The 19,621-nt window shown below is 37.6% G+C and overlaps 1 protein-coding gene across 16 annotated transcripts in view; it reads right to left on the bottom strand.

Annotated features, from left to right (window-relative positions):
- NAV3 (neuron navigator 3) overlaps positions 1-19,621 on the bottom strand; it is a 514,050-nt gene that overhangs the window by 43,901 nt on the left and 450,528 nt on the right. For 13 of the 16 annotated variants that reach the window (XM_077783528.1, XM_077783533.1, XM_077783527.1 and 10 more), the window contains 6 exons: positions 16,878-17,154; positions 14,048-14,753; positions 12,010-12,498; positions 5,807-5,848; positions 3,351-3,511; positions 1,169-1,357 (listed from right to left, as the gene is read on the bottom strand). In XM_077783528.1, coding sequence (XP_077639654.1) covers positions 1,169-1,357; positions 3,351-3,511; positions 5,807-5,848; positions 12,010-12,498; positions 14,048-14,753; positions 16,878-17,154 — 1,864 coding nt within the window. The remainder of the gene's footprint in view (positions 1-1,168; positions 1,358-3,350; positions 3,512-5,806; positions 5,849-12,009; positions 12,499-14,047; positions 14,754-16,877; positions 17,155-19,621) is intronic. The other 3 variants (XM_077783525.1, XM_077783539.1, XM_077783537.1) reach the window with 2 other exon arrangements.

Here is a 19,621-nt window from a genome sequence, read left to right as displayed (position 1 = left end):
GAAATTCTACATTTAACACCTCTTTTTCTATGCATAAATTGCTTTGTTTTCTCTATTATTCTTCCAGTGTTTCCTTTGATAATTCTGTTCCTCAGCAAAGGGTCTGTAGTCAGCTCTGTCCTTGAATTATGTGATATTCTTCTGTGCAGTCAGCCATCCTCTCTGTGCTGACAACTCACAGCTTGAGTTGTCCTGCACCCTACTGCTAGTATTACATACCCAGATGTCTGCCTGATACATCATCTAAAATACAGTAAAAGGAATCAAAAAACAGAAGCATTATTTGTCTGTTGTTTTTATCTAGGACTTTCCCCCCCCACTTTAATCTTGTAACTATGACCTTTGGAGCTAAGGCAAGACTTTTTTAATTTGCCTATTATAAAGATAATTTACATTGCCATCACTTAGCAGTAAACAAGATGAGTGTTATAGAATAAATTGCACAGAATTTCAGTTGTTTAATTAAAGTGTTTAAGGACTTTGCACTCATGTGAATTTGGCAAATAATCAGATTTACCAGAAATGTTAGTCAGAAGAAAATGTTACAGTGCATTTAGTTAGGAGTTGTCAGGTTCTCTGTGGATGAAAAAGAGCAAAACCCAAAACCAAACCAAAAAATATTCACCAAGTTCCAGATGTTGCAGAGAGCATTAAAGAAAGCAGACAGTAATAATCTGCATAAAGTAGTGAGTACAGAATTTCAATACAGAAATTCACATGGTGTTTGCTGCATGAGGCTGTGGGGAGTTTAAATGACTACAAAAGAAAGGAGATGCTAAGTAGCACTGGTGTTTGGGGAAAAAAAGGAAGCACAGAAGTAGGACTAAGAAAGTGGAGAAACACAGTAGTGAAGATATGTTCAGAAATTTTGGATTTAGAGGAAAAAAGAGTAATTTTCCAAGAATGGCTTCCTTTTCTCCAAAATTTCTGATAGAGAATTTGCACATGTATGAGATACATACAGCTTTGCTTATTACTAGGTGAAAGTAATGCCTTGCATGTTTTAGGATAAGGAAAGCTTGTGAGTCCAACTCAACAGGATTAATAAAAGCTTCACAAAATCATTTAAGTTTCTGTGGTGTAGGGTGCAGAAGAAATATTTTAAAATTTTACTATGCTTTGGACATCGATTCTGGGACGTGTTTGCCAAGCAGTTACTCAGTCTTACCTTCTTCCATGCTGTCTCTGAATGAACCTGAATGACTGATTGCTCGTGGTCTCTCTTCTAAGGATGTAGCACTGCCACACAGCTGGGAGTCATCATAGAGCTCAAAAGAAGTGTCTTGTGCAGGGATGCTGTTTGAACGCATCATGCTGGGTCCAGGAAGGTTAAACTGTGATAGGTTGGTTGGACTCACTGGAATAAAAAGCTTTATTAATGAAGCACTTTTCCATTAAGTGACTTTTGCTTCTGCACAAAATTTTAATGTAGGACTAGTACGGTTAGGTGGACTTCATGATGTTGAGATAATGGAAGGCTTTTATTCCTACATTTAAAGCTTCAACAAAAAGGTGAAGCAGATGGCCTCAAAGGAGCTGGATGACATTAATCCTATAAAACACATGGTAACACTAACACTGGTGTCTGAACATCCTTTGGCAGCCCACAGAAAATCAATGAGGGAGATTCAAAAGTTAAAAAGGAATAAGAGGTCATAAATATGTTTATAAGCAGCTCTTCTAATAAATCAGTAACTGTATTTTATAGTTATATACCTGTATTGTTGACTGCTGTTAAGGCCAAAGTTAATTTGCATATGCAAGACATTTATCCTTTGATTTTCAGGAGCACCCACCACTATATTAGGTTAAATATTTGTGCAAAGGCCTCAGTTGAACCTCGCCCTAATAAACAGGTGTAGTCAGTCACGGCTGAAATCAAGAGCAGCACTGATGAACCTACTTTTAGTTTCACAAAACTCTTTTGCCAGTAGAAAGCAAAGCCTGGCTATGGCTCCCCAGGACCACACAACCTCAATGCCTAGAGGAAAAAGCTGTCTAGCCAAATTCAGCCTCAGTATTTGGATTTTTAGATCATCCAAGATGTGTCCTAAGTTATAGACTACCAGAACAGCTCTGTTGTGAGAGCAAATGATTCCACAGGGCTATGAAAACTGAAATAAAGCAAAGGACAACAAAATGAAAAAAGTTAAACCCCATGATCTTATTTCTCTCTATTGTGAGTTCACAAGAACTATGAACAATAAGAAAATGAGATAATTGTAAACAGAAAATAATATAGTGAAAAAACACTGCTTAGAACTGTGACATGGAAAAACTGCGTCTAAAACTACAGGAGGGAAATTCAAAGCAGTGGCTTGTTTAGCAAGGATCCAATTTCATTTTTAAAAGTAGCTTAGCTCAACTTCTTTTCCTGTATATAGAAAAGACTAACATGTGTATATCTGATCAAATTTCTTTTGAGTGATCATAACCTATGGATGCCATAAGCTGTGACAGAGAGATAAAAATCTTAATTCTTCAAGGGATGCTAGTAATTCCTTACTAGGGGCCTACATCATAACATGCTGTATGGTTAGGATAGGAAATGGGCAGAATAGAAGCCAAGGAACGTTAGTAGCCACTTACAAAATGACATCTGTCACACATCATGTGCACAACTGATTAGATGACAGGAGTGAAACAGATCAACAACTCTGAAAAAGGAGTTTGCATTGGTAATGACATTGTGAACCTAAGTATGTATCAAGTACAGTTGAGATAAGTGAGTTTTATTCAGAATTCAAGAAAGAAATAATACTATAAGAAAACACACAACAACCTGTGTTGGATTAATTTGAAAAAACATTCAGAAGAACCAAATCTAAACCTTGGTTTGTAATCAAATAAAACTGCAGTATCACTCACATCCCAAAATACTATATTGCATTCAAGGTTAGGTTTGGATTGGGCCCAGCGCAGTTATAGTCAGGTCCAGCTACTGAAACACATTGAAAAGATCTATCTCAAAGCAAAATTATATGTAGGAAAACTGCAATGTTTAGTTTCTGACATTCACTAAAATCATTGGAAAGAACACTACTGACTTTGAAACCTAAAAGATTAATAGCTTTGAACCAGAAGCTAATTTCTAGCTCTCCTGCAAAATTTATCTCCTTTGTTAAGTCATAAAGAATCTGTGCTTTTTTTTAATCTGTGCAGAATAGGTGGTACCCTGGCCCACTTCCTTAACAACACTGTGAGTTTCCTCTCATTAGAGAGGTACAACAATATGGTGATGAAAATGTTAAAAATAAACTACCTTATATGGCAGACTAAGAAATATGTACAGCTGAATTTTATGGTCCTATTGCTGAGGGGGAGAAACAGTGAAGGGAAACAGCATTTACCCAGGTTGGAAAAGTGATATTTTCCAGTTGCAGATGAAGACATAGCTGAAGGAGAAACAAGTGGGGACTGACTGCCAGTGTCTTGCAGGCCTCCAGTTGAGTGGGAGCGTAGCCATTCTTTGCCTTCCTCCTGACTTGTCTGCCGGGATGATGGTGTATATCTGAAAAACCACAGCTGACATGCTCAAGACAATGACAAGGTGATGTCTTAGAAAGAAACAGCTGTCACATAAATACCCTTCACCAGTTAGATAGAACAAATCCCTAGGAAGACATCAAGTCCAGTCAAATGATTATCACCAGAGATTTTAACTAGGGAAATTTACCATTGGGTTACACCGAAAACATACAGGACTTGAACCCCCCATACTCTTCATCCCCCTCCCCAAAACAGAAGAGACAGGATGATAAACCATAGCAGACAGACACCTGAGCTGACAGAAAAGGACTTCAAAGCTATAGGAAGTGTACAGGTTGATGCAAAAGCTTGGAAGCTGTATGGTTAGGGTGGGGAATGAGCAGAATAGAAGCCAAGGAACGTTAGTAGCCACTTACAAAATGACATCTGTCACACATCATGTGCACAACTGATTAGATGACAGGAGTGAAACAGATCAACAACTCTGAAAAAGGAGTTTGCATTGGTAATGACAGCTATTCGTGGTCATATTCACGTGGTCTCCTGCTCTGAATGCTACCTGACATTGTGTCCTGCCCCAAACTGAGGGGAGGGAAAGGGACAGGAAAAATAAACAATTAGCAGAAACAAGTTCTTTGGAAGGAAGAAGTCTGGCAATCAAATAGTTAATAAACTGCTTCCTATGGTAAACCAATAAAACAAGTGCAGTGGGCCAAGAGGAAGAACTGGTAACTCACTGGTCCATCCTTGGCTAAGCTGGAAGAAGGGCAATTCTGCTAGTGATTAAACACCAAAATATGCAGACAGTGTGGGTCTTAATCAAGAGATTTGTTTTCAGCAATGTCTGCAATTCTGAATAAAATGCTTCATTTAGACATTATCCTGCTGAGAAATGAACACCTTCACTACTGTCAAGAGCCATCAGTGTTCCCCAAAACAGCAGATCAGAAAGAAATTTTGATATTCTGGCCGCAGGCTTGTGAGGCACAAGTGTTTCTGCTTAGACAGAAGATTAAATGAACATGTAAGTTCTTGTGTTGTGCTTGCATTTTTCTACCATATTTTACAGCAGTAAACCATCTTGTCCTTATTAAATATTTACTTCCTTTCTCCTTTCAAAAATACAGCTATGATCTTTGCCTGTAATTGTGGTAGAGCACAAAGTTACTGAGTGGTTATCAGATTGGAAAGATGGTAAATTGAGAATTCAGGATCTAAGTTTTGGACTGGGATCTCTGCACATTAAATCAAACAGAATTTTTTTCCTGGGCTAACTGATCATTCTCATGTGCCTATAAGCATTCTCCCCACTCCAGTTCACTTTCAGCTTTCAGCCACCATTACAGCTGAACATCCACAAACTTTGATCATCCCACTGTATTCTCATAGAGCACCCATTATGCTTTTAATGTCTTCCACCTTTTCCATTCTCTCCAAATCCAAAATGATTGTTTTGTGATTATGGAAAACTTGACTAAATTCTTATTAAGGAACAGCTAGTGCAGAAGTTCAGAAGGTACATTATAGTGACAATAGTTAAGCATTATCTTAAAATTTCATAAGCATTTATTCATAACACATAAGATGTAATGGTGTAATTTCAGTTATTGGAAAGCTGCAGTGTCTCTGTGCATGCACATATATTCTTGCTTGCCAAATCTTTTTCCTGGACTGGGGAGATGGGCTTCCATGTCTCATGAGACCAGCCAAGTTACCTAATGATCCACTCTTTTCACCGGGGAGGAGAGAATGTGATGAAGACAGAATTTAGTGAAGAGTTAGTAGCAAAGTTGAACTCTATGTAGTGCTGGACAAGGACCAAGAAAACTGTATGGAGCAGCATGCATTTTATACTTAGAAACCTTGGATAGCAAAATTAATATTTTCTAGCCCTACCCTTTAATAGCTCTCCAGTTCAAATTGCATGAGTGTTTGCTTGAGTCCAAAGTCAGATCCACCTCTAAAACCTTGTTTTTCTCCATGTTTTCAATAGTTAGTCCTATTGAATTGCACCAATATCTTGTTCTGTCTCTTTTAGCTCTCCAGAATTCAATGCCTTTTAAGATTCATTGCATAAGGAAATGATCCCTAATAGTATTTACTTTCCATGGTATATCTTGAAAGAAGATTTATTCCTTAGCAAGACATGGAAAGAAAAAGTCCATTGTTAAAATTTACATTTTCTGGTTTGAATCAAAATTCCAAGAACTCTGTTGGAAACAGGATCAACAAAAGGAGAAATAAAAATAAAGGCAGTATAGAAAAGGTTACAAGAAATTAGAGAAGCAGCAGTCATGCTCAAAAAAAAAATATATACCTTAATCCCTTTTTGGGTAGTGTATTTCTGTCAAGCTGCATGCTGTTAAAACAAAAAAAATCCCTAAGGACATACAGTAAACAGGACTGTTCAGAATTACAAATTTTAAAGCTCTAGGTTTGTGTGCATAATAGAAGGTCATTTAATGCTTTCTAATATAACTTGCATGATAAATACTTTACTCATTGGAAGGAACAATAGGACATGGACTGCTGCACATTCATTTTTCATCTAGATATGCTCTGGGCTGGGTCAATAGTAATTTGGAGACTGTCCAGGTCAGAAAGAAGTGCTTCTTTACTATGTCTAACCTTTCTACAGCTTTGCTCTGCAATCTGTGTGAGAATCATATGGTCACAGTATGAATCTTTATTTTTCACAGTTGCCTATGATAAGGCAATAGATTTCCAAAAGAAATGAAGGTTCTGGCACCTGCTAAGAGGCAGCATGGCCTTGCCAGAAGCCAAATGATAGCTCTGTGTGTAGAAATATGTCCTAAAGATTCAGACGCTTGGCTTTTTGTTGTTGAGGGGCTCACATAGTAAGGTGATGGTAGGGACAATGAAAAGTGGCACCAGAGTAATGTTGTTTCATTTCCCTGCACACAAACTGTCAGAATGGCTGATCACCCAAAATATATTCATGCAGGTTTCCTAATTTAAACCACATCCCTAAAAGAGCACCCACTAGCCCTCCTTCCAAGTGTCATTTCAGCATTTCATCATAAAGTCTTGGTAAATTGGTCTCTGGTCAGTGTGGTTTGAACTAGTTATCATCAAATAAGTGTTGCAAAATTTTCTCCCTTTAGAACATAGCTTAGTGTCATCATATGTATTAAATGACAAAATGGCTTTTGAAAGCTTCTGTATTACATATCATAATCACACCTCTGAGAGCAGCAGTGACTTAGGGCTCTTGCTACCCAAGACATACCCTTATTAAAGGTGTTTCCTATTGTGCTGTGGGTGATGGGAGCCCTAATGTCCTGAATCCTTGATCCTAGTAGATAAAGGCAGTGAAAACACTGTTGGCATGGACAATGCATTACTATCAGGGCTTAGGCAAATGGAAAAAAACTACTCTTACCACCAGAAAATTTCACAGACAATTTTACTAGTTTAATAAAGGGCCTTGTTCTGCATTTGGAGAAAACAAATGGAAGGAGAAAAATAGCAGTACTTCAGCATAGGCCCAGTTATCATGGTCCATGTGAGAGTAGTCCCATATTAGGCAGAGGACTGTATTTTCAGCATTTTGCCCCCAACATATATAACAGGACCTAGAATGGCTGGCAAAAAGAAAACATAAATTTGAATGAATGATTCACTATTTTTTCCTTCACAGAGAAAAATGGGGCCTTGATATTCCTTTCTTTACCTTTATGCACCTCTAAATTTCAAGATTAATAAACATGATCATAACATCAGTTTCTTATGCAAACACTTAAAAGTCCAAATGAACAATGTATTTTCCAATATTATTTTAACTTGGAGATATATGTATTTCAAAGTAATCTATAGCACATTATCTAAAAATAAAGGAGTCAGTGCTCCTTTAAACCAATCCACAAGTCAAAAGGTATGCCAGTCATGTAAGTAGGTTGAGTGACCATTGCATTTTCCAAAACTCTTTTGAATTCAGATATCAAATGAAATAGGGATGAATGTTTCTAAACATAAATATGGAGTTATTGCAACTGCATTAAAGTGAGTGTACCAAATGCTCTTGTGTGTTTTTAAAATAATAAAGCTTACAAAGATGCTCCTAGATTTCAGATAATTGTATAAAACCATTAAGCATGGTTTCATGTAACTATTACTTCACACCAATAACTGCCCTTATCTTTTTAATATCTGAAATCATTCATCCACCAAAAGCTGGGTTCATTGCTTCCACAGAAACTGGACTTTTGGTAAATATAACTTAATTTACCTCATATTTCTAAAGTTGATAATGATAATAAAGACAGTCCTTTCCTGAAAGAAGCAATGCATATATGGACAAAGACCAGTATAAAGTGAGGATGAGAATATAATATTCCTGATATTTTCCTTTGCTATGTAAACTGGAAAAAGCAATCTTGCAAAAATATGAATTAAGACATAGGCTGAAGTTGTCAAACCCACTGTATCTCATTCTTTTTTGCTTATTTTACAGTGCTGAAACTAACTGCAAATTCTATGAGGGAAATTACAGGAAACCTTAATTTTCTCATTTTCCTACCTGCCCTTGGTGATGAGGTTATCTTGGGAAAGGGCCATAATAGTATGTCCTTGAGCTACATCTAACTCTTACAGAGCTGCTAGAAAATAAAACAAGTTACTGCAAGCTAAGAAACAACTAGAGAGCTCCATGACAGCTGGGCCAAGCTGATATGGGTCATACAAATTCGTTTTTACAAAGGCTAGGCATATAAGAAAATCTGCTACATGATGCACTGTTTCACACTTTAAAACCACAACGATCAATTATGATAATTTAAAATAATTGAAAGTCTTGAAGGGCTTAAGTGGATTTCAATGCACTTTCATAGCACTCAAGACTAAACATTCTTTCAAAGCAGTAATATTTTCTATTAACCCCAAAAGATGTTTTTATTTTAGAGTATAAATACCTGCATGATTATTTTAATCCCTCTAAATTTCTGTAAGGCAAAACACAAGTGTCCTCCCATATAGGGAGCTACACTGCTATGACAGTAGAATTAGACTTTTCTAAATATTTCTAAACCTACGAAATATGTGCAAAACCAACAAAGGGCCTAAGAGAGATGCAAAATCAGCCTTCCTTCTGAACAAGAAAATATTTTGCTTGCTTTTACTGGTTGTTACAATGCAATAGAATCTCATTCAATGATGCAGAGTTTGGCTAGAGTAAACTTTGATACTTCACTCCAGGAGCTGTCAGGCAACTCTGCGTTGATGCTGTACCATCACTTAGTGGGCACCCTGAAAACTGTGGGCAACATCTGATCATTCCTGGAGGGATAGGTGGGAAAATATAGCAGAGACTTTGTAGATTTGCTGTCTCCAAGAAAGATGACTTTTTTTGGAGGCAGTCAAGGGCTACTTTCCTTCACAGAAAACATAGATGCACCCTGAGATTTTGCTCTCATTTTCTGTGTTCTTTCCAGCTGTTATTTCCTGAAACTTGACATTCCAAAGTCTCACGTTAAAGCCTTAATGTGAGAAAGTATAATGGGATAATTACTTTCTAAAATGCAATATTTTAATTTTCAAAATGATTTGTCCCAGCACAGCACTAAAACTCTGTACACATGTTCTGCAAAACAGCATCACTACTTTCCATTTTGTATCTATGCAAATATATCCAGCCCTTCAGACTTATAAGCCTTTGGTCACTCATCTTCAGTAACTCTTTACCAACTAGCATTTTTATTTTCCCCATTTGCTTATGAGAGCAAAGCAACAGAACTTAAAGCTTTAGGAAATTCAGGATTTTTAGTGCATTTACTATTTTCCCACTATTCAGAAAGCATGTTTTCCTGCAAATGAATTGAATTGGTCTTTATTATTTAAAAGGCTGTTAAAGGCTAATCCCATGACATCTATTACCTAACCTATTTTGTTTAATGTCTTCTGTATTTTTCTAGGCAAACTGGCCTTCCCATAATCCCCTCGCCCTCTATCCCAGCTCCCCTCCTTACTCTTTCCTCAGCAAAGACCCTTTAAAAACTTTTCTTCAGTTCTAATGACTGCAGGGCTTTCAGGCTCTGTCTGAAACAGTGAAATGAAAAGTTCACCAGGAACAGTAAATCAAAGATATCTTTAACCTTTTCATTTCCTCTTAGCATGCTTGCCATTACTGATATTTATCCATCAAGTTACAGCTAATGCTTCAATGAAATAAATCCTTATTCTTTTATATCATTTGTTATTATCTCTCTCCTCTCTTTCAGTTTTTCCTGCATTTTCTCTGCATAGACTTTATGTTGTTTTCTAGTTGTACCTCACTGTGCACTTTGGTTTTTCTGATTTTGTCCCTACATTTTATTAGTACATCTGATTATAAGGACTGATGATTCAGCCTTTTGCAAGCTCTAGGGTGACTGAAGAAAAAGAAAAATCTTCTTACAGATAATTTTTTTATGCTATGCCATGCTATAATTAGTATAATCAAAAGCATTTCAAATATGAGATTACAATGAAAAAAGGACGTAATGTGCTTCCAAACATCTGTGTCCAACGCTGCAAATCAATGCTTTTGTTGTGAAAAAATACTTTGCTACAATGAAAGGTTTAATGTATAAAAAGAGTTTAGAAACTCAGCACTTATATCAAACCTTTCAGAAAAATCGAACTGCAAAAACCCTGTTGGGGCTATAATTCAAGAAATTACACCATTTACTCTAGGTACCTACATTTGTTTTGAGGCCAGATAAACATGAACAATGGCTCTCTCTGGACTCAATCGTAATATCCCCATATGGACTAATCTGAAACTTAAAAATATTGCCAATGGCAAAATATTTGGAACCACTGAAATTAAGTCACTGAACAAACACATAAAGTATTAGCAGTGGGGGTTGCTCAGAAACTTCTGGCAAGGCATTAATTTTTGAAATGTGATGTTTAAGATCCTGCATATCAGTATAATTTTTGGCATGAATTCATACTTGTCCACATTATTCTATTGACCTCACCATTCATATATGTGCCAGTGAAGGATTTTTTAAGCTTATTATTCATAACTGACCTTTAAGAAATATTGTCACATTCAGTTCAAAGTACACAATCTCAAATTCCTATTTAAAAATTAAAGGCACAGTGCAAACTCCAAATTGCTCAGGTATCAGTGTATTTATAACTACTGCATTGTTAACAATACTATGTATTGTTAGTGTAGGTTATATTGGTACATATATATGCTTTATAATTATTAAAGTAATACATTAGTATGTAATAGTAATATAATTTGTAATTATATTAGTAAGAGGTGTGATTTTTAGCTGATATAGTAATACTTATAAATGTAACATAAAAAAATGAAATCTATGACAAGTTTCCATCTAGGTTTCTCAAGGTTTTGATTGTGAGGGTTTTTTTTAATGCTGGCTTACTGAAAGTGAATTCCTTCTATGCAAAGGATGAACAATCTCTGAGTTTATATAAAGGGCGAAAAAACTTGATGCTGTCTGTTAAAGGTCTTTTCTCCTTAAAATGTTTGTGATGTTAAAAAACTAATTAAGTTTAAAATATTTCTGAGTTTCAGTAAAATTTTAGTTTTTGAATAAAAGACTAATGAAATATTTAATACTGATTTTACAGTCTACATGTGAGATCAGAGTTTCACTGTCAAGCCCTGAAAATTTTCATGGGAAGCATGAAAGTGTCTAGCAAAGATTATTTTCTTCTCTCCTGCAAAAGCCAAATAAATGTATCACAAAAAAAAATAAAAAGAAAGAAACCAAACAAAACAAACAAACAAACAAAAAACCCAACATCAAAACCCAAAAAAACCCCCCAAAAATCTTGGTTCCACTATGCCAGGCTGGTTGCACCTTTTATAATGTAATTTAACTGGTTAAACACCTGCATAACAAAAAACTCTTTAATAGAATAAACAGAAAAACATCTTCTTGCATTTCTTGGTCTGTTCTGAGCACTTGACAGGACTGACCATAGCAAGGATCTCATCTTGTAAACTCTCTCCCTGCCAGTGAAGCTGCATGTCAGTAAGGATCTGTGTAATTCTTACCATGTAATTAAGACTGAGTATTTTAAGGCAAGACTGGTCAGCTGAAGACCAGGACACACCAGCTCTGTCTGTGCTTTGAGCTAATAGGAAGAGAAAAGTGGGGATCCCACAGCTGGAGGTTTGCTTGCTTTGGAACTGCCAAATGTTGGGACAGGAGGTGGATCCTGCTACAGGAATCATTATGTGCCTCTTGGCTGTTTACACTTGCCTTCAGTTAGACAATTTTCCCCTTTTCCTCTCCAGAACAAGGGAATTAAAAAAAATTCTCAAGAAAGAAAAAGTGCTTGTAAAACCTTAAAAGGCAGTTGATTCCACATTACAATGCCTTTCAGTTCTCTTTTCTTCCTTCCTTTTTTTACATAAAGGACTAAGCTGCTAATTAAACAGTGTCCCTTTAGCAAAACAGGTGGAGGGTTTATTTTTTTGGCTCCTGTCCTTTTGCCTCTCACTTATTTAGTGGTCACTATATCTATAGGCAAGCTCACCTTTCCGAAAGAGTAGATCTGACGCTTCCAGTCCTCATGAGCAGGCTCTGAACCTCCTGAGTGCTTGTTGTCAGTCCAGAGAGAGAGCCATGATGGCTAAGAGGGAGGTCAATAGACTCGGAACTGGTGTGAAGGCTAGTCATGGACTGGTAACTTGGTGTGTCCTTACTGCCCGCTGAAGAGCTGCTCAGGTTTGCAGCCCACACAAGAGCACCTGATGTAAAAGAGTGCACTGAGGCAGGACTGGAAGCCAGGGAGTGACTTAAGCTTACAACATCTGCATTTAAGTCCGAAGGTTTACTGAAGAGGGGGCTGCTGCTACCACTTTGCCCACCTGCACTGCCCATGCTGCCTGTGCCCGAGGATGGCGATTCCAGGCTGCCTTGCCGTGCCAATGTGGTACTAGGGCTGGGCATTGCCGATGTGGGTTTCACACCTTCAGTACTGGGTGCAGAGGCAGCTTTACCACTTGCCTTGGCACCAAACAACCTAAATGTAAAACAAATAGCTTTAGAGAAACTGATAGCTGCATTAAACATTCATGGCGCAACATCCTAAGAGCCAAACTACACATTTTTAATTACTGCTATGAAAAATCACGCCTACCTAGATGATCAATTGCAGAGCAAATTTAAATTCACTTAACCATATCACAATAATCACGGTTTGTTTCTTTAGTAACTGCTCTTGTTCACTCCTATTCAGATGTGCTCTTTGCACAGACCCTCCCAGAGAGAGGTAAAATAATCATGTTTTTGTCTTATTAGTTCATAAACAGATTACACTTTCACCCAAATTCAGTAATTAAGCATTCCCAAGTCATTAGCTTTTAAACTCCTCACTTCTCAAAACTGCTTAAACGATTGCAACAAACACAAAATTCTTCATAACTTAATAAACATCTAAGTATTTGTGCAAAATTCCCCTCTTGTCATTTTTTTGCACAGATGGTCATGTGGTCATCAGTCATGTAGTAACCACTCAGACAGAATAAACTGCACCATGGCTAAATGAGCTCAGTTTGTCTCCAAGGGCAGGAAAGATAAAATTATATGTCACATAACATCTTCCAGCAATTCTAGATATGAAAATTCTATAGTGATGATGAAAAAATAAACTGCAACTCCTCTAAAATTTGAACTAAAAGGTCATGTGATGTTTTAATGTATTTCTGGAAATATTTTAAGCTGTGGTTAATGTACAGCTTATAAATTAAAGGTAAATAAATGCAAAATTTATCATTATATAAAGTAAGTATGTCTAATAACATAAGAATACGTTTTACATTTTACCAAGCTCACAAAAAGAAGCTTCAGCTCCCCAGCTGCCTAGAGATGCTGTTTTGGTAAGTATGCACAAGAGGGCACTATTGGCTTTTTCTCCAGCAGTGCAAGTGCTCAATCCCAATTCATGGCACACTCATCCAGATTTATACTTCCAGAAATATTACAATTCAGCATTTACAATTGAAATTCAGCCTTGCCAATGCTTGTGTCAAAAAATATAACGAAGCTGCTAAGATAATGAAGTGTTTGTAGCTGGAGCTGCCAACAATGTGAAAGCAAATCTAAATCTTTACAATTCATAAAGAGCTCTTCAGTTCTCCATCCAGGGCATGGCAATGCCGGTTCCATTAAGAGAATGTGCCTGAACATCCTGTCCTTCTTCCCTCTGGGGGTTTACCACAGTATTGAGAAGAAACTGCACATGTGGCTGAACTTAGAATCATAGAAGATATTGAGTAGGAAGGGACCAATAAGGATCAGTGAGTCTACCTTCTAAGCTTCCAACTATGGTTATGAGCATGAACCTAAAATACTTAAACCTCAAGGAGCAGCCATTTCAGGTCTGGAAAGGTCTTCAAATCTCAAAGAAATCATCATGTTGTATGAAAAAAAATACTGCCCTTTTATTTTCCTATACTTGACTTGTTTGTGGCAAAATATTCCCTGAAAAGGCTTTTTGCACAATACTTCAACATATTGCAAATCCCTGATTTATATATTGCAACTTCAGGGAATCATAGAAATGCACTAACCTTCGAAATGTGGGGGAAGCAATGTCTGGGTATTTGGATCCTGGCTGTCTAAGTCCTGGTGTGCCAGAGGCGCTTGCAGAAGTTGGGCTGGATTTAGGGGAGCTGGACAGTGAGACGCTTTCAGAATCTGACACGGCCACTTTCTCTTTTTCCTTGTCCGTCTGGTTGACAGTGACAGGGCTGGACCTCCCGGACCCGATCTTGCTTGGCTCTCGCAGTTTGGTGGCAGCAGCACCCGCAGACTTGCTGCTCACGTTGGAGTCGATGCTGCTGGTGCTGGAGCGGTGGCCGCCCCGGCCAGGGATCCCACTGCCGCTGGATTTTGATGGGCGAGGCAGACTCCGGTACTGCAGAGTTGTCTTTGAGCTCACATGCAGGACACCGTCATCCTGGTTTTGGGAACCGTCTAAGCTCGTCTTCCTCCCTGCGTTGGACTTCCCACTGATGGCTGAAGATTTTGGCATTTTTCCTAGCGTTGCTGACCCACTTGTGATGGTTGCTCCACTTGTGGTGATTATAGTAGAAGATCCCAACCCAGACTTCTTGAATCCAAATGACCCTGTAGCAGTTGATCTCCCAATGCCAGAAGGAGGCTTTTTCCCTTCATCACCACTGCTTTTTCCTGCATCTGATGGAGAGCGCTGTATGGAGGCTCCTTTCAGGGGAGTTTTCACTTTTTCCGAAGCTTTTGCATCATCGGTTTTTCCTAAGTAAAAGTATATTTGAAAAGGTCACTTGTGTTTAAGCTGCAATGTCTAAATATCTAATTTCAACACTGTATGATTATACTTTAAAATAAAAAAAATACATGAACAGAATTCCCCTAAAGAAACAGACTAGTATGGTCTTCAGTCCCCCATCGGCTATCTGTAGCAGGTATGACATATTACAGGTAAGACTAAAGCATTAAAATCTTGGAATTCCCATGAGAACTTCCTGAACTTTCATATATAGGTGGAAAATGTAGTTGTAGAAGATTATATTGAATTAAGTATAAGGAATTTTGACTTTTTTTTTTTCTGTTAACAATATTTCTACATGAAAGAAATAATACTTGAAAATAGAACATTACATGTAATAAACATCTCCTGAAGTATGACATCAATTATGAGTGTAGAAACAAGTAGTAGTTATAGAGTTCTTTGGTTTTCACTGATTACATCTTTTTACCGTATGACTAAGTTTGTTCTGGTTTTAGTTACACAAAATTATTAGGGAGAGATTATGTTATGGAACGAATCGTCTTGATTTGTAACAATACCAATTACACAAGTTAATTAGTCTTTGTCGTATCCTTGATGGCTTCTCAAGATTTTTGTTTTTTTGAGAGGTTTTCTTCAGTCCTGTGGATGGCTTGTGACTATATAAGATATATTTATAAATTTCTTCCATCTTTTATAAAACCTTATTGTAACATGCAGAAACGATGAAGTAAGATGTTCTGCTATACCAGGAAGTACTTTCTTTTATCTATTGTTTTACAATAGATAAAAATTGCCATTTCAATTCTAATTTATCTCTAAGGATCTATTGTATACCACTAATAACTCCTAAAACATAACAATTTTTTTAGTTTACTCTTGATGTAACTATGGAAGCCTTGGAAGTGGATGACCTAATTTCTCTTAAGAAACTAAAATGTAATAAAGAGTAACACCTGCAAAGCAGAACTAATTCCACTCATGTTTTTATCCCGTTTTTTATTTTATTTTATGCTACACAAACAAATGCACATTCCATGATACCAATCAGACTCTGACCCAGCAAACATACAGCTCATTAGTAGTTAAGGCCTCAATTCTTTGTTGCACAGTGGCTGCGTTATCACAAAACAGATCTGGAAAGCTTAGCAAACCTTTGTGCAGCAAACCTTTTAGTATCTCCACTTCTAATTGCTATTAGAGGGGTATAGTCCCTGTATCCATATGGCAGTGTATCCACCATGGCAGTGCTCCTCAGGGATCTCATGGACCAGAGACTGATCAATGTTTGGCAGTTCCAAATTACAAAGAAACAAAAGGCATTCACAAAGGGTAGGAATTTATTCTGAGGAGATCTTTGCTAGTCGCCTTTACAGGGGTGGAAGCATGCACTGTTTTATCAGGCCATGAAAAAGACCCAGAAAATCTTCCACTGAGAATACACAGTTCCTTAGTAAAATGATGGATTAGGATTAGATGGTTTTAATAGTTATCTATTTTCACCAGCTTTGGATTTTTTGCGTCAAAACTAGATTGCAGAAGCAGTTACTACTTCTAAGAGGTCTTTCAAATTACATAAGAGGGCATTTAGCACCGAAAGTGTGTGAAAATACTTTAAAAAAATTTTTTTTTATTGCTTAATAGTGATCTGTAAAATACTCATGGTATGTGGAATGTGATAATCCAACTTTAGTTCAGAAGCAACTAAAAATATAATTTGGATTTCCCTCCTTTGGATATTAAATCTTTTTGACTCAGCTTCTAATATTTGGCCATTTCTTTGCATACATTGAATTATCAAAGGTAGGTTTTTCTAGAGAATAAGGGTAAGGCACAGATGAGTCCAAAAATACGTCTAAGAATTAACAGATGTTAACATACACAGATGATAGCACAACAAAATGCAATCACATTTTTTGTTACAGATGCACCCATGTGTACTTAACAAATTATTATTATACATGTAGAAAACTAACAATTACAGAAATGAAAAAGTTATTATAATATTACAATCTGAGCTTCCAGTCATTTATGGAAGTAGAGAACAATAAGCATATAGTACGTATACATATTTAACATCCATCAATTTTTTTAAGACCACTGTAATCTGAACTAGCAAAATTTCCCACCTGGGGTCTTGAGTGCACTTGTTCCTGCTTTGTGCCTGGACTGAGTTGTTCCTACTTGTGCAGTCATGCCTCTCCTCCAAGATCCGGTCTGTGATACGGACAGAGATGTTTTCTGTCCCCCCTTCTCTGACTCTTCAGACAGCCCTGAGGGAAGGCCCTTCCACTTGCCACTGCTGTCTACGCTGCTGTCAAAGTCTTCCTCTGGCTTCTTCAGCTCTTCAGTGCTGCCCCAAGTTTCACTGTCTGTAACTGAGCGCTTCTCTGAGTCTGTCTTCAGCTACAAGAGATTTGCGTGAAAAATGGTCAGTCCCAGCATCTCCGTTATTTGCTGATTTCTTAAATCATAGTAGGGTAGGAGGATTTGGTCTATTTGTGGCAAGGGCCACAGAAACTTTCCTTCTAAAACATTAGCATCCTGATTCCAAAAGTTTAAAAACATACAAAATATAGCCATTTGGGGATGACATTTCTCTTTCTTTTATTTGAAAAATATTTAATCCCCTTCCTTTATAGATAAACTAATAAAGTGAAATGTAATTCACTCTAATAATCAGTGGTGATACCCTAACGTTCTTCAATTCAGTCTGAATTTCAGAAGCGAATCACTGCTGAGAGGTTTTACTAAAAGCTTGGGTGAGCAAATTCCTGAATATACTTCTAAAATCATCTCAGTCTGTCTTCTTGCTATTTCCTACCCAAGGCTTCCAGTGACTGGATTAGGAATATTTTTTCAGCAGAACAGAGTACGATGTGCCACCAGTGAGCAAGGATAGCATCTTCTCCAAAAATATTTGTGCTACAGCTGATGGCTTTTCTACTGGTCTGTTTCCACAGAAATTAATTGTTTCCAGCAAGAAACTCTCTCTATCTGTATCAGCCAACAGAACAGAAGAGAGGCTTAGAAGAGAGTCTTATGCCAGCACTACTCATCCATGGTGTGAAGGCAACCAGCTGGGCTCATGCTCCCTCTGAAACTGAGACCCATGTGGAGGATGCACCAGTGAGGATCTAATCCCCCTGTGGCATCTGCTTTCCCTGAGGCATGCTGATAAGGGAGTGCTGAAGGAGCAGTCCAAGAAGACACTGTAGAAGCTGTGAAAGTGGCTTAAATAGAAACAGATTGACCCTGCTCGCTGTGTTTGACAAGACTGGTGTTCTTTGTGCTGACAGGCTGTTGGGTGCAACCCTCCCTTCTGTGTTTTTCTGCAGCCTCCTGACCTCAGTCTAAAGACTTATTTGCATATCACCCTCTCACCACTCCTGCTCACCTCTGCCTCTTTTTAACAGCAAATATATGGTGCTGCTCTCAGGTATCACCAGCCTAAGAGGGGCTGCAAAATGGATCTCATTGAGGGACAGGCTATTTCTTATCCTGTGCTGTCACAGCTCCTTCCCCACACAGACCCCTCTGTGGCTGTTTCCTAGGCACTGCTGCCATGAGGAGGATTAATACCGATTACATGACCGACAGAATAATCAGTTCCTGTTTACATATTTGTCAGCTGAGGCGTACAAAAGGCAAAAGCTCTCTACATTTCCATAATTATGTATGTGCTTTGGACATGCTAGCACAGATTATGGGTAAGGATTAATGGAAAGAAAGCCCAAGCAAAAATATCTACAATAATATTGCAGGGTCCTTCAAAAGCAAGTTTACATTTAAGTTATTGTTACAATCTGTGTAACTTTTAATAACATGCTCACAGACATTTTACCATAAAAGAATGACTGTAACCATACAGTCATACATTTTTAAAGTAAACTACTTAATGTAAAAAAAAAAAAGTAGTACAATACTTTCTAAAAGCCTCTCTTCACCATTATAAGTCTTGTAATAAGAAAACAACAATAAAATACACAATTTCTGTCTCAGTCTATATTCAGTCCTTACTGCTCCAATCACTTAAAAAGGCTGATAAAGTCTGTTTTGCAGTGTATCTAAGATCTGAAAAATAGCTGGCAAAATGAGTATTCTGTTCATCCTAACTTCTGACTGAGATTGCCAGCTAGCATGGAATACAGTGAATTCTGCTTAATGTGCCTGGTAAGGGCATAACTGACAAAGGTATTTTCCTAGTTTTCATAATGTAAAGAAACTCTGCAAAGAAATTACAATTTGAACATGAACTGCATTTCTGTCTATTGATGAAAAATTTGTAAATAAAACAGAGGCGTATTATAGAGCAGCTAGAACATGAGATAATCTAAATGGAAAAAAAAATACAAAACTACAAAGAGTTAAAAAATCAGCCCGAGTTTTCCCAATCCTGATGACTACGCAGTGAACAAGTAAGCCAGAACTAACTGGCCATCATTGTTGATGTGAAAGGGCAGAGGCTGATCTCCAGTTAGCAACCATGAAAGTCCCCGATGGAGTGGGAAAGACAATGATAAGGGCTGAAGAACATTGGCATTTCAGTGACTACCTTTGCATGAATACAGCATTGGTCTGGTATCTGTCCTGCTGGAGATTAAAGTAATTTTCATTCCCAAAGTAACCATATTTCCCTATTGTCTGGGGGAAATTACAAATATGTATTTTCTCCTGCTCACAGAGTCTGCTGAAATCTACATCGACAAAACAGACCTCTGAATTGCAGACACTGGCTGCCTGCAGGAGTCTAAATGGAATCAGAAGTGTCACTCTTGTGTCCTGCATACTTGACATCAAATCGCTGGAGGCAGCCACTCTTCCCCTGTGCTGAGTGTTCAGTCTCAAAGTTCCCTGCTAGTGAACAGGAGAT

This window comes from Lonchura striata, chromosome 5 (genome assembly GCF_046129695.1).
Source record: "Lonchura striata isolate bLonStr1 chromosome 5, bLonStr1.mat, whole genome shotgun sequence".
NCBI lineage: Eukaryota > Metazoa > Chordata > Aves > Passeriformes > Estrildidae > Lonchura > Lonchura striata.
The sequence above is the reverse complement of the archived record's forward strand: the minus strand, read 5'-3'. Positions and strand labels throughout refer to the sequence as shown.